Genomic DNA, 14460 nt, shown 5'->3' with positions numbered 1-14460 from the left:
AGAGCTGTTAAAATTAGCTATAAAATTTTTTAATTGTTATACTCAATGCAAAAAAAAGGGGGTTGTGGGAGCATTCCAAGGCTAAATAAAAATATATAAATACAATAGTGCTACTGATCTAGGATACAAAAAAAGAGAGGGGATTGATCAATGCACATTCCTTGGTAACCGGTCCTATAAGTATCTATGCAAGTGCATGTATTTAGAAAAACAGATGTTTTTAATTACAAAGTTATGATCCTAAAATTGGTAAGCCACCATAACCACGTCAAGGTAAACCCCCGGCAGAATTATTCTGTCCCATAATACTGTCCTTTATTGCAACAGTATGTTCCACAGCAAATATGCATGATTCATAAATGAAGTGCCCAACTGGACTTAATCTATAGTCCATAATACAGTTACCATGCAACTCCTTGTATTTATTATTAAATTATAAAAGATATACAAGCAGCACACATTGATATATACTGTTGCCCAATTTAAGAACAGCGACTGCAGCTTTTTCTGTTGCAGAAAAATGCAGCTCTGTTACTGAAGCAGAAGGTGCCTGAAGCACCTTAAGGTGGCCATAGACGTGCAGATTTACCTTCACATAGGTTGAACGATCGTTCTGTTCCATCTCCCGACCTGCCACTAACCATTCAGATCAAACAAAGTAGTAAAAGAACAGATCTTTCACTACTCGTATAAAAGTTATGGCCAACAAAAGCTGGTGACAGTCTCCCACTCATATCGTCAGATCGGCAATACATGAAGAGATATTATCGGTAACCAACAGAAATTTTCATACCTGTCCAAACGTCTGAACGACCGATCGCCATCACACAAAAAATGTCGGGACACTCCACACACAGCCCGAAAATCGTACGAAACAGAGATTCGTACGATCAAACCTTTGCGTCTATGGCCAGCTTTAGACATATACTGAAAAAAACCTAGAAACTTGCAAAAGGGGCCGAGAATCTTTTTTTTCCCATACACTGTTTTTCTGGTGCCTTTTTCTGTTTTTTCAGTCAAGAATTGGTCAGTATAGCACAATATCTAAGCGTCCTTGGGGCAAGCTTTAAACAGCTAATAAACTGACAATAGCCTTCTGTTCACATATATTCTGTTTAAAGATACAAAGATCTCATACAAATGGGTTCATCCTAAAGCATGCCTAATGCAAATCATTGATATTACCAAAGCTTCTGCTGCAAATTTTGCTATTGGTATCATCCTGTATTAGAAATCACAAGCATTGGGTAAACCCACTGTAGCACAAAATCCTATATTTTCATGTTTTTTTTCTTCCCAGTTCCGTTTATTTAACTGAAATCCTAAAAGCTATGTTTCTTTCATTCCCCTACCCCCCCCCCCCCAATAATCTACAAAGGTATAGCTTTCATTTTCTTGGGCTAAAGGGGCAGTGCTACTGCAAAGCTGCCTTCATATTGCTTTATAATCCTCTAACTAGAAAAAAAGCAACTCAGTTATGCATGGTATGGTAAGTGCAGCAAAATGGAGTAGTGTTTCTTTCCAGATTTTACTCATTTCCAAATACAAGAAAATGTTTTACCCATCATCTCTCAGCTGTGACTGCTCCTCTTTATCTGTCGACTGCTCCCTCTCACGTCTTTTCTTCTCTTTTTTTTCCTTTTTTGACAAGGTCCTCTTAAAATTCTGGATTACACCTTCTTTTTCCTGTTTCTCTGGTCCATTGCTTTGAGCCTTCTTAAGAGGGGAGTAAATGAAGAAAACACCATTGCTTAGTATGTTTTAAATCAAGAATATAAAGAAGTATACAAAGTAAAACATGTAATAAATAATTTAACAGCTACAAACATGAAAAGAGTTACCTTTGGGCTAATGTTTATGTTGCTTATTTTTTTACCCGAGGAGAGAAGTGATTTCTTGACATTAAAAACCTGGATTTAGTTAAAAGACCCAATGGGTGTGAAACCATTATTTATAAGAACCTTTATTTCCTTACATACCTAAGGGATATACTTATTTTACATTCAGAAAGTACAGAGCAAATGAATAGGTTGGGCAGGGTGGAATCATGAGTATGGGTGGGTGTAACTGGGTGTGGTGGATTGGGCCATGGCCTAAAAGGCCTAATTTTCCAAACAGGAATTTTGGGAGGCATCTGAAACAGCATCAAATGTGCGTCATACTTTCTTACTGCTCAATGCACTTTAAACACAGAGGATATAAAATATTGCTATAGCACTGCAGCATTTTGGACACAATTGTTAGAGAAAATAGAATAAGGATTACAAGAAATGTGGATTGTATAAAATGTGTGGATTGTATAAAAGTGTCACAACCCAAAAACTTGATCTCATGGGTAGATCACCAGGATCCCCCTAAATAAAGCGAAAAAATTCCCAGCAAAAATGTTAAACACATATACAAATATGTTTCTAAACCAATTTTTGGGTTACCAAGTTGATTTGGTCACTTTAATTTCACAACATTTAACTGTATTGTGTGTGTGTACAGGGTATTTTTGTTTAATAAATAGAGCTTCTTAATTTTTGTTGGAAGTAAATAAGACACAAGTGATGCCATAACAGACTTGGGTTGGAGTTTGCTGGGTTGCTGTGTGTTATAACACATTTTATTCTAAAAGGATAAGGTCATCGGAAGACATGTTTTTTTCAAAATGCATCAGTTAATAGTGCTGCTCCAGCAGAATTCTGCACTGAAATCCATTTTTCAAAAGAGCAAACAAATTTTGTTATATTCAATTTTGAAATCCGACATGGGGCTAGACATATTGTCAGTTTCCCAGGTGTCCCCAGTCATGTGACTTGTGCTCTGATAAACTTCAGTCACTCTTTACTACTGTACTGCAAGTTGAAGTGATATCACCCGCCCCCACAGCAGCCTAACAACAGAACAATAGGAAGGTAACCAGACAGCAGCTCCCTAACACAAGATAACAGCTCCCTGGAAGATCTAAGAACAGCACTCAAGTAGTAAAAGCCAAGTCCCACTGAGACTGATTCAGTTATATTAAGTAGGAGAAATAACAGCCTGCCAGAAAATAGTTCTGCCATGCAGGCACAAGTCACGTGAGTGGGGCAGCTGGGAAACTGATTTCAGTGCATAATTCTGCTGGAGCAGCATTATTAACTGATGTGTTTTGGGAAAAAAACATGTTTTCCCATGACAGTATCCCTTTAAAGATTACACTAACAGAGGGCTAATATTTTTTAACCACAATGCAGATGGCAGGTTCTTGTCAGAAGATGCTAATATTGGGTCAGAGGATGCTTGGTAATAATTGCCTTTGCTGAAAGGTCTAAATTTGTGGCTAGACACAAGCAATACATCAGTTTTGCAAACATTTACAAATAACTTTATAATGTTTAATACATGTACAAATGGAAATGTTGCAGAGAATTATATTTTCTTTCATTAACAAAACAACTGTTTTTGAGGGTGATACTCATTACACTATTCAACGGTCTATTTTTAAATATGTTTTGTTAGCTTGTGTTTAAAGGACAAGGAGAGTAAAAATAATAGCTTAGAAATGTTGTACATTATGTTTTGTGCTTCTGTACCAGCCCAAGGCAACCAAAGCCCTTTAGCAGTAAAGATCTGTGTCTCCAAAGATGCCCCAGTAGCTCTCCATCTTCTTTTCTGCTGATTCACTGCACACGCTCTGTGCTGCTGTCACTTACTAAGCTTAGGGACCCACTTACAATATACAGTACACAGAATATAAATGTCACAATATAAGACCGATTAGTAATTAATACAGATAATTACTACATGGCTGCACAGAAACCAGTGCAATTAGCATCAGAATTTAATAATCAGGCCTGTAACATCAGCTAATATTACAGGCTTAATAATTTGCCAAGACCCCTAAGTTTAGCTTCTCAACAGCTGCTCAGAGCACACCAAGCATTGGAGTGTCGCAGACACTTTCCAAGATGGTGACCCCTTGTGACAAGTTTGAAGTCCTGGATCATTGTTGCTATGGAGAGGCTGAAACTTTAGGCTAGTGCAATAAGCTCAGTATAGAAAACATGGCATTTTTAGCCCTATTCATTTTTAGGATTTAGTTCTCTTTTAAAAGTGAATTGGAACAGGAGTAGTTTAGGTATCACTACATTGCATACTTCTTCACTACTGCAGGTCGACTAATCTCATTGAAATGCCTTACCACCTTTAAGAATGTGAATTGCCAGTGGGATGGCATTCACCATTCCAATGTTGCCTCACAAGTAAACCTGTGATATCGGAAAACGAAGCAAAGCAAATGCCATCCCACCGGCAAGAATGTGAATTGCCGGTGAGATGGCATTCGCTTTGCATCGTTTTCTGATACCACAACTTTAAGGTGGGAAGGTGGTAAGGCATTTCAGGAAGATTAGTAGCCTGCAGTAGTGAAAATGTATCTATTGGTGACTAATCTCCCCCTGTGCCACCACCCTAAAGGTTATATACACATCCCAATATGGCAGCTGTGGGCATCAAGCTAAAGGGCCACTTCAAAATTCATTTTCCTGTTGAAATGCATTTAAACACAGAGAAATACCTATTCTGGCACATTTCTATAGAATCTCTTGGCATAGGCCCATCTTTATAATATATTTTTACATATTTAAAAAAGTGGCAACACACTCCGAAGCTCTGTTCAGTAAATGGGTGTATACAATGGACATACAGATTACGTACAGAAATACAACATAAACAAGAAGTAAAGAGGTATTGTATTTACTGCCCTTTGCATCAACAATATTATGCCCAATTCTAGCTTCTGGATGGCGATAATACAATGGGGGGGAGGTGTTACAGAAAATGACATGGGAGGTTGTGGCTAGCTGTACTAAGACTGCAAGCTCGGCTAGTAAGTCCTTCAAAGGAAAAAAAGGCAATTAGGTTAACACCTTTTAATATTTCCAGTGCAGACAAAATACAATAAATTATAATTAGCGTCCTTTGACACTGTTTCAACACTCACTGAATCTATGGCCTTTCTGCCAACTAAACACTGACTTCTGTAACTCTGGAATGTTTATACACCACCTGCCGTTTGTTTCACCCTGTGAATGCAATGGTTGGCTCACTGAAATTTAACACCAACGTCCTACAGGGCCTAGCAAGTAACCATTCAAGCATAACAAGCTAAACACATCTAAATAAATAGAAACTGTCAGCCATTTATGCTTTCTCATGCATAGAAACATTCAAATGCCTTATTTTACAATGTTTGACTCTTCCTGAATATGCACACGTAAAACCAAGTATGCAATGTAGTCATACCTAAACTACTCCTGTTCCAATTCATTTTTAAACACAGGCTAACAAAATATATTTAAAAATAGACAGTTGAATAGTGTAAAGAGTATCACCCTCAAAAACAGTTGTCTTGTTAATGAATAAAAATATAATTCTCTGCAACATCCATTTGTACATTTATTAAACATTATAAAGTTATTTGTAAATGTAATTACTACTGACAGGAGTATTTGTCTGGCTATTCATATCTGTGTTCCTAGTTCTGACCCATGAAACAATGTAGCGTAAGACGGCTGAGTAACAGATCTAGAGAAGAACTGAATTTGGTTACACTACTTTAAGAGTACCTGTTAACAAAAAAGGATATGCAGATAATTTCAATCTGAAAACCATTGAACATCTTCCACTGATGCATATTGGAAAATTGTTTAGAATTATGTTTTTGGGTTGACATCCCCTATAATTTGCAGTTTGTGTATGTACACTGTTGTGGCAAAAGCTGCTGCTACATACATTTATAAATATCGGGCAGAACTACAGTAATCGTAATGCAGTAACCAATGGCAACCAATCAGCTCTGAGAAGAGTAAACACAGGTTCTGCTCCCCTTTAACCCCATATATGTACACAATGACCGAAATCAGCCTGTCCTTGGACACAGGGATCAGATTTCATTATGCTTTATTTATATAGTGCTGACATATACTGCAGCATTTAAGAGAGTATACAGTACATCATTCCACCCAGTGGAATTTACAATGTAAAGTCCCTATATCATACACTTAGGTCAATTTAATCAGGAGTCAATTAACCGGTATGCAACAGAGAAAACTCCTTGTAGATGGTGCCCTGGCTGGAACTGAACTCAGGACTAGGCTTGGGCGAATTTGACCCAGTTCATTTCGCCTAAATTTCGCTGCCCGCAAAATGTCGCCAATGGCCATTAAGGTCTCTGGGCATCAAAAACATTTTGATGTGCGGCGATTTTTTTTTTTTTTTTTTGACGCGTGACGGCATACGGCGCGACGGCATACTAGTCTATACTATATATATACTAGTCATTTCTGCTGCAAAACAAGGCAAAAAAAATCGCCCATCCCTACTCAGGACCCCAGTACTGCAAGGCAGTGGTGCTAACCATTATGCCACCATGCAGCCAAACTAATATGATTAATAATAAAAATGGTGTGACTTTTTTAATTTAACACACAAGTTGTGGAACTACAGTTACCTCATACACTGCAAATGCATAAATGTACCAATTTAAAAGGAAATAAAGGGAATCTTATAAAATACTACACACTGGGAGGTGATGCAAATGAGATGACAAACCCAATAAATACTGCTTGCCTTTCTACTGTGCAGTTCTCAGAATTAGGATGATGGCACACTGTTAGATGTCACCCATGGTTAAATCTGCCCTACAGTAGGTAACAAATCCCCCTTTTAACTTGAAATTCGCAAAGTCTTTATTAAAGGGATCCTGTCGTTGGAAAACATGTTTTTTTCAAAACACAGTTAATAGTGCTAATCCAGCAGAATTCTGAAAAGAGCAAAAAGATTTTTTTATATTCAATTTTGAAATCTGAAATGGGGCTAGACATTTTGTCAATTTCCCAGCTGCCCCTGGTCATGTGACTTGTGCCTGCACTTTAGGAGAGAAATGCTTTCTGGCAGGCTGCTGTTTTTCCTTCTCAATGTAACTGAATGTGTCTCAGTGGGACATAGGTTTTTACTATTGAGTGCTGTTCTTAGATCTACCAGGCAGCTGTTATCTTGTGTTAGGGAGCTGCTATCTGGTTACCTTCCCATTGTTCTTTTGTTTGGCTGCTGGGGGGAAAAAGGGAGGGGGGTGATATCACTCTAAAGGTGGCCATACACGGGCCGATAAAAGCTGCCGACAGACCGTGTCGGCAGCTTATTGGCCCGTGTATGGGGGCCCCCGACGGGCTTCCCCGATCGAGATCTGGCCGAAAGTCGGCCAGATCTCGATCGGATGGGATTAAAAATCCCGTCGGATCGCGGCCGCATCTGTTCGTTGATGCGGTCCCGCGATCAGACCGCCCGTTTGACGAACGCTAGGATCCGATCGTTGGGCCCACGATCGGATCAGCCCGATATTGCCCACCTCAAGGTGGGCATATCGGAGGGAGATCCGCTCGTTTGGCGTCATCGCCAAACGAGCGGATCTATCCGTGTATGGCCACCTTAATAACTTGCAGTACAGCAGTAACGCGTGATTGAAGTTTATCAGAGCACAAGTCACATGACTTGAGGCAGCTGGTAAATCATCAATATGTCTAGCCCCATGTCAGATTTCAAAATTGAATATAAAAAAATCTGTTTGCTCTTTTGAGAAATGTATTTCAGTGTAGAATTCTGCTGGAGCAGCACTATTAACAGATTCATATTGAAAAGAAAAAAAAAATTTCCATGACAGTATACCTTTAAGAAATAACTTACCGATTCTCCGTTGCGCTCCTCTACAGAAACCGTGACAGGGCGACAATTCATCGTGCAGGGCTCGATTTTCTCCTCCCTGTCTTCTATAGGAGATAGCCAGGGAGGGGAAATTGAGCGCCACATGATGGATCGTCGCCCTGAAGCAGTTTCTGAAGAGGAGCACAAGCAGAGAATCGGTAAGTTATTTCTTAAAGACTTTACGGATTTAAAGTTAAGTGTCTTGGTGTTTTTTTTTTTTTATTAAGTACAAATGATTTTTTTTTTTTGATTTTTTCTAGGTTACTGGTCCTTTAAGATTGCAGCTACCTTAAATCTACTTAGAAATAGTTAAAACATGAATTAAACCCAAATGGACTGTTTTGCCATTAGTAAGGGTTGCTTATATCTTAGCAGGGATCAAGTACAAGGTACTGTTTTATTATTACAGAAAGAGGATATCATTTTTAAAAATATGAATTATTTGATTAAAATAGGAGTCTATGGATAATGGTCTTCCCATAATTTGGAGCTTTCTGGATAACATGTTTCCAATTAACAGATCTCATACTTGTACTACGAAAACTATTTTATGGGGCATTTGTTGCCAGCAATCTCGCGGATTTAACCACAGACGACAAACCTTACAGCTTGCCTTTGCCCTTAAAGGAAAACTATACCCCCAAAATGAATACTTAAGCAACAGATAGTTTATATCAAATTGAATGACATATTAAAGAATCTTACCAAACTGGAATATATATTTACATAAATATTGCCCTTTTACATCTCTTGCCTTGAACCACCATTTCGTGACTCTATCTGTGCTGCCTCAGAGATCACCTGACCAGAAATACTACAACACTAACTGTAACAGGAAGAAGTGAGGAAGCAAAAGACAGAACTCTGTCTGTTAATTGGCTCATGTGACCTTACATGTGGTTTGTATGTGTGCACAGTGAATCTTACGATCTCAGGGGGCGGCCCTTATTTTTTAAAATGGCAATTTTCTATTTATGATTACCCAATGGCACATACTACTAAAAAAGTATATTATTATGATAATGGTTCATTTACATGAAGCAGGGTTTTACACATGAGCTGTTTTACTCAGTATCTTTTAATAGAGACCTACATTGTTTGGGGGGTATAGTTTCCCTTTAAGGTTAAAGCCAATTTCTAAACGATGGTGTGTGTGTGTGTGTGTGCGCTCCATTTTGAATTTGCAAGTATATGTATAAATACACTGTCAAAATGTGTACTGAATCTATAGTATCAAGTAATTTCCCTCTGCTAAGGTTCCGATTTTTAAATTATGTTCCATTCACATTCAGGAGTTTCACCATCAGTGATACAAATCCTTAGCAGGTCCTCACACAACTTCCTTTCATTGTAATTCTGACATTCTCAGGGTTGTTGTAATTAGACACAGGGCCCCCTACACTGGCATGCCACTGCCCACAACGCTGCTCCCCTTATTGGTGACCCAACTCCCTTTATCAGCATTCTGGCCACCACACACTGACATGGCCCCTGATGGCAGCAGCCCTGCCCAACAAATAAAACTTTGTGCTCTGTTCCCACTATTCCATTCAGGGACAATCACTATAGCTGCTATTTTGACCCATCCAAGATGGCAAATCATTCATTGATCCCCCTTCTAATTTCAAAGTTCATACAAATATACCTCAATAATGTTATTAAAACAATTTAGATAAATTGACATGGTTATTACAAATATTTATGATCCATATTCCTCTCCAAATCAGTATCAGTGTACCATGTGCACCGATTATAGGCAAATACAATTGTTTGATATTATTAAGGTATATCTGTATGAATGCTATGAAATAACCGACCTGGAAATTTCTGAATTAAATAAAGGATGATGATAATAATAATTAGTGACTCTAAAGCACGGCAATTCAGAAGTTACCGTTTTGGTATTCCGACGTTTTTGCTTAAAAGGAGAACTAACCCCTAAAAATGAATATGGCTAAAAATGCCATATTTTATATATTGAACTTTTTGCACCAGCCTAAAGTTTTAGCTTGTCAATAGCAGCAATGATCCAGGACTTCAAACTTGTCACAGGGGGTCACCATCTTGGAAAGTGTCTATGACACTCACATGCTCAGTGGGCTCTGAGCAGCTGTTGAGAAGCTAAGCTTAGGGGTCGTCACTAATTATCCAGCAGAAAATGAGTTTGATCTGTAATCTAAGTTGATGCTACAGGGTTGATTATTAAATTCTAATGCTAATTGCAGTGGTTTCTATGCTGCCGTGTAGTAATTATCTGTATTAATTACTAATCAGCCTTATATTGTGACATTTCTATTCTATTTGTACTGTATATTGTGAGTGGCTCCCTAAGATCAATAAGTGAAAGCAGCAAAGAGCATGTGCAGTGGATCTGCAGAAAAGAAGATGGGGAGCTACCGGGGCATCGTTGGAGACACAGATCTTTACTGCTAAAGGGCTGTGGTTGCCTTGGGCTGGTACAGAAGCACAAAACATAATGTACAACATTTCTAGTTCTTTAGTTAGGCTTTAGTTCTCCTTTAAAGGGGCACTAAAACCAACCATAAAAGTCCCACTGCTCCGCCTAGTTCACTATAGAAGAAGAGAAAAAACATATTTGCACATGGAAACCAATTCACCCAAGAGAATTCTAGTGAAGAAAAACTTAAATACAGATGCAAGAGAGTCGACCAGTGTTGCTGGGAGGTTGTTAACCTCTTTGCCAACGAATCCACTATCTTCAGTACATTTTTTTATAATGTCCCTGCCCACACGAGCAACAACCACTAAAATTATTAATTGCCTGGCCCCAGTCACAGCAGTAACACCTACATATAAAAGAGGGGGGGTGGGAAAGGCATGCATAAAATTGATGTGAAGCAGTGTTTACAGTTAGATATGTTAGTTACACCGACTGTATATATTTTCAAGCAGCAACATAGCCTGCATTTTAGTTGATTAAAACTAAGCAGTATGAATATTTTATATGTGGTATTAATCCTTTTGGGGAATGTAATATTGGTCGTGAACGCAAAAATCGTTCGCATTGCAAATAAATATTTGCAAAGTGAAAAATTTTGCCTTTGAGGACATTTTGTACTTCACGTGAGAGTAGGATAGCGGTTTGCAAGAGTGCAGTGTATGTAATAAAACTTTTTAGTGAAAAATGTGTTACTTTTGCTCTACTCTACCTTAAAGGTTCTCAATGCACAGTTAATATCTACAATGCAATTCTAATAAAGAAAATTACATAGCGACATGCAAAATTTTATTTGCAAATGTGTTCTCTTTGCAAATGTTATTACATTTCCCCCTATGTGTCATGCCAATTTGTATTACAAACAGAAACCTAAGTTGCCAGGACTTTAGCAAATCCCACAATGCTTAACCAGAAACATAAAATCAGTGATGTTGGCATTGTTTAACTTTAGTCAGCACTGTAGATTTTACTACCTATAGAGCATGTGAAGGCTTGATGGATAGTATGGAAAACATAGTTAAGTTGTTATCAGATAAACACGTATAAAAGGCAAACGCTCCATCAGCCTTTAGGGCTAGTCCACACGGGGAGATAGCGACGCGTTTGCGGTCGCGGCGACAAAGCGCCGCGACAGTCGCCGCAGACAGTTTTGTATGGGCGCCTATGTAAAAACGCCTGTGCTAACCACACGAGGCGATGCGCTTTTCAACAGTCGCCTGAAAAAGCCTGGCGAGGCATTTTCAGGCGACTGTTGAAAAGCGCATCGCCTCGTGTGGTTAGCACAGGCGTTTTTACATAGGCGCCCATACAAAACTGTCGCCTGCGCCGGTCGCGGCGACTGTCGCGGCGCTTTGTCGCCGCGACCGCAAACGCGTCGCTATCTCCCCGTGTGGACTAGCCCTTAAGTTAGCATTTTAGATGGACAATCGAGATGCCACTGAATTCTACATAACATCTAAAAACCTCTCACCCACTCTCAGAGGTTTATCAAAAAGTAAAGTCTAGTCATTAAAATGTACATGGAAATACACTTACTTTTAGTGGAAAGATGTTTTCATTCTTGAGAACAAATCTTCCTTCCCTATCATCCTTATTCCAATTCAGCTGAACTACCAGAGGCTTCTCTTCAAAATCAAGTTTTCTTTCTTCTTTAAAGAAGTAACCAACACATTAGAAGGTGGTGGGGGAAGAAAATTAATATTACAACATAATAACTGTTATATAAGAAGGTAAATACAAATGTTATTTTGCTATGATATTCAAATTTTTAGAACTTTAAAACTTTTCTTTAACGTAGTACACCTAAATAATTTAATATTGCTGAAAGTAACTGCTGTTTTCACAATATTTCCCCTCTCAATTCATTGCTCATTTATTTCCAGCTTCCATCAGTATGTATCTGTAGATGGCTTGGCACAGACACTGGCAGTGGGATAGGCCCATATTACACAACAGTTTACTTGCTGAGGCATATATTTAAAGTGGACCTGTCATCCAGACATAAAAACTTGTATAATTAAAGTCCTTTTCAAATTAAACATGAAATCCACGTTATATTTTTTATTAAAACATCCATACCTGTTGTAAATGCACTTAAACATCACAGCTGTCAATCATATATTGATTGTACTTTCACTTTCCATTCAATACTTCGTAGATGTCACTGCACTCCCTACATCCCCCCTCCCTCCTTACAATCTAATTGTGTAGCCTGTGCATGGGAATTGCCATCAGGTCCCCCATTCTGGCACAGAAATAAGATCTTGAGATAATGCAAGGATTGCATTAATAACAGTGTTTACAAAATGGCAGCTGCCTGCTTGCTATAATTATGAATTACCAGGCTGAAGGAAACAATATTTAAATAAATTATATAGTACAAGTAAAGTATATTTTGCTTGACTAACATAATAAAATAGAATTTGGAATAAATTCTTAAGGTGACAGGTCCCCTTTAACTGCCATTGCTACTCACAAGGCTGCAAATGCAGGTTTAGCATAATCATTTACTCTGCTTGACATTTAATGCATTTCTAGTGATTAAAAAGTAAACTCATGCAACATTTAAGCGGAGGCTAGATGGAGAGTTTCATTCAGCATTTAAAGTTTTAAGGCATAGCAGACATCACCACAGATGTTTGAACAATTAGTTCTAGCTAGTTCTAGACATTTATTTATATTAAAACTGACCATACTCGGATGCAGCTGCCAGTGTGACCTAGGTCATTCCAACTGCTCATGTGTAAAATCAGATGTAAATGCTTGCACAATCATGCAGACTATTCTATGCATATGACTGGCTGAGTACTAAACAAGCCAAAAGTTACAGTACACTACAATTTGGTGAAGTGTGAGATTAGTGGAGTTCAATGTCAAACAATTTAAAACACAATTGTGAGATCTAAGTTAGAATTTGTAAAATAATCTGTGATGAAAAAAGGCACTAGCAACAAAGGCCTCTTACAGTACTCCAGTGCCCTCCCCCTGCTACTCTACCTTAAAGGAATTGTTCAGTGTAAAAATAAAAATGGTGTAAATAGATAGGCTGTGCAAAATAAAAAATGTTTCTAATATAGTTAGTTAGGCAAAAAAATGTAATGTATAAAGGCTGGATTGACTGGATGTGTAACATAATAGCCAGAACACTACTTCCTGGTTTCAGCTCTCTTGGTTTACGCTGACTGGTTACCAGGCAGTAACCAATCAGACTTAAGGGGGGGGGGCACATGGGTCATATCTGTTGCTTTTGAATCTGAGCTGAATGCTAAGGATCAATTGCAAACTCACTGAACAGATATGTACCATGTGGCGCCCCTTCAAGTCGCTGACTAGCTCAGAGTTATAGAGCTGAAAAGCAGAAAGTAGTGTTCTGGCTATTATGTTACACATCCAGTCACTCCAGCCTTTACACATTACATTTTTAAACACAACAGCAGCAACAGCAGTCCTATGGAAGTTCTGGCATTCATCCCTTCCCATAGTCCATTGCCTGCAGGTATAAACTGCATTAGTGTGATTAGCTTGTAGGCTACTCGCTGAACCCCGCATTTGAGTTAAATTTTAGCCACACAAAGGAGCTTTGATCTAGAAAATGGCATCAAAACAAAAAAAAAGTCAGATGTGAAAGTCAAGTGTCTCATCTGGAACAACCAGTTAGACCAGAATATCAGCATGAAGTTACAGTCGGCACACAAACAGGACTATAACACAAACAGGACTATAATACAATTCACTGAATGTGAATGTCAATGTATAGGATAAGGGGCAAACTGAAACCACAATTGAAATGTGGTCATATTAGGCAAGGCACTTTCGCCTTAATCTTTGATCCTATTTCATTTGCTAATACCCCTTCCTGGCATGTGATTGGTGTATCTGAATATGCAGAAAAGAAAAGGAAGCCAATTAACACTAGCTTTCAGACGTGGTAATGTGGGCCACCTGCCCAAACAAATAGAATATTGCAGTTTAACCTGCACAGAAATGAAAGACAACCAGTGTCTTAAGATTTTGTTGTCCTTTTATTTTGATAAATGCTGCCAGTCCCGGTTTATCTGGATTTGAAAGGTTTCTGGTTTTAGATGGTGGAGATGACAAAAACCAGAGGAACATAAAATCCACATGCTTGCTAGAGGTCAAAACTCGTGTTTTAACCCTTTGTATGCCAAGAATGTGGGATCATGTGTTTGGCTACATAAGCTCTAAGTGCCAAATACAGATTCTCCATTCTTGGCAACAGGCCCTTTAAGTAGTTAAGGACCAGCATATGGAAC

The 14460-nt window shown here is 38.5% G+C and overlaps 1 protein-coding gene across 20 annotated transcripts in view; it reads right to left on the bottom strand.

The window, feature by feature from the left end:
• The window catches only part of afdn.S (afadin, adherens junction formation factorS homeolog), a 91551-nt gene that overhangs the window by 63349 nt on the left and 13742 nt on the right, over window positions 1-14460 (bottom strand). For 13 of the 20 annotated variants that reach the window (XM_041564467.1, XM_041564470.1, XM_041564466.1 and 10 more), the window contains exons 3-4: window positions 11723-11835; window positions 1562-1716 (exon numbers count right to left, since the gene is read on the bottom strand). In XM_041564467.1, coding sequence (XP_041420401.1) covers window positions 1562-1716; window positions 11723-11835 — 268 coding nt within the window. The remainder of the gene's footprint in view (window positions 1-1561; window positions 1717-11722; window positions 11836-14460) is intronic. The other 7 variants (XM_041564468.1, XM_041564484.1, XM_041564483.1 and 4 more) reach the window with 3 other exon arrangements.

Source organism: Xenopus laevis, chromosome 5S, assembly GCF_017654675.1.
Source record: "Xenopus laevis strain J_2021 chromosome 5S, Xenopus_laevis_v10.1, whole genome shotgun sequence".
In the NCBI taxonomy this organism is placed as follows: domain Eukaryota; kingdom Metazoa; phylum Chordata; class Amphibia; order Anura; family Pipidae; genus Xenopus; species Xenopus laevis.
The sequence above is the reverse complement of the archived record's forward strand: the minus strand, read 5'-3'. Positions and strand labels throughout refer to the sequence as shown.